At 37.9% G+C, this 1047-nt stretch overlaps 1 protein-coding gene across 1 annotated transcript; it reads right to left on the bottom strand.

Moving 5' to 3' along the window:
- Nucleotides 1–296: 296 nt before the first annotated feature.
- LOC147440438 (uncharacterized) lies at nucleotides 297–752 on the bottom strand. The gene has a single exon (XM_086483302.1). It carries the CDS (start codon nucleotides 750–752, stop codon nucleotides 297–299), a length of 456 nt encoding a protein of 151 aa, XP_086339428.1.
- Between the last annotated feature and the right edge of the window lie 295 nt (nucleotides 753–1047).

Here is a 1047-nt window from a genome sequence, read left to right as displayed (position 1 = left end):
AAAATAACGTGCATTGAGATAACTCTTGATCTCATAAGTATCTCCTTTAGAATCTTGAAGAAAAATAGTGGCTCGATCATGTCCCTTGTAGACATACTTATAAAGATATTTAATGGCAGTGACAGTTGAGCAGATCTCCACATTAATATGGGCTCTATATCTTAGTGATAAGAGAGGGTTGTAAGGAACAACCCAACGATTATCTAAATTGTAATTTTTAGAGGGAACCTTCCATCATCTCGTCTCATATACACATGATATCCACTTTCATTTATATTTGTAGACGTGGAAAATGTTCATGGAAACTTGAATCTACACTTTCCATCAACCATACATGGAGAACTTGGGTTCAAAGGACCACATGGCCCATGAACATCACAATGGCTCACTACATCAAATAATTCTGGAAACACATTCTTGTCAGGGAGCTCTGCACAAACCAACTTGTCATAGTGGAATATATGTATAGGCTTATATTCAGATGCGAGTATCAACAATATATGAGCATGAGGAAGACCTCTCTTTTGAAACTCCATCACTGATACATGTCCAATTACCTCCTTAAATACGGCTTGCTTGATAAGTAAATGCATCATATCTTGGAAATTCTGATAAAACATATGTGTAGTCACATCAACACGATCGATAGCACTTTGTCCAGGTAGTAGTGCATCATCTATTTCTTTCCATCGTGGATTACATGTGAATGTGATGAACAGATCCGGTTTACCACTACTATGAACAATTGGCATTGTGTCTTGGAATAGTTGGCACATATATCTTGGACCTCCAACAAAAGACGAAGGCAAAACAATTCTACGGCCAAAATTTTGACCTTCGGTCCTCTATAAGCCATCTCTAGCCTCAACCATGTCAACCAAGCCTTTGCATACTTCAACACGAAGTGTTCTTTGGTTATTTTGCATCCATAATAGCCGTGACTCCTCTATAGTACTATAAGCATCCACGACATATTGTTGTAGTAGCCTACTCTCTCTCGAAGACACTCCACTGTATCATTTCTTAATTGTAAGCGAAAGACATAAT

This window comes from Adiantum capillus-veneris, chromosome 15, assembly GCF_014529385.1.
Source record: "Adiantum capillus-veneris isolate H3 chromosome 15, ASM1452938v2, whole genome shotgun sequence".
In the NCBI taxonomy this organism is placed as follows: domain Eukaryota; kingdom Viridiplantae; phylum Streptophyta; class Polypodiopsida; order Polypodiales; family Pteridaceae; genus Adiantum; species Adiantum capillus-veneris.
The sequence above is the reverse complement of the archived record's forward strand: the minus strand, read 5'-3'. Positions and strand labels throughout refer to the sequence as shown.

Coding starts and splice junctions, on each gene's coding strand:
- LOC147440438 (XM_086483302.1), bottom strand. CDS start 752: ATGCCAATTGTTCATAGTAGTGGTAAACCGGATCTGTTCATCACATTC.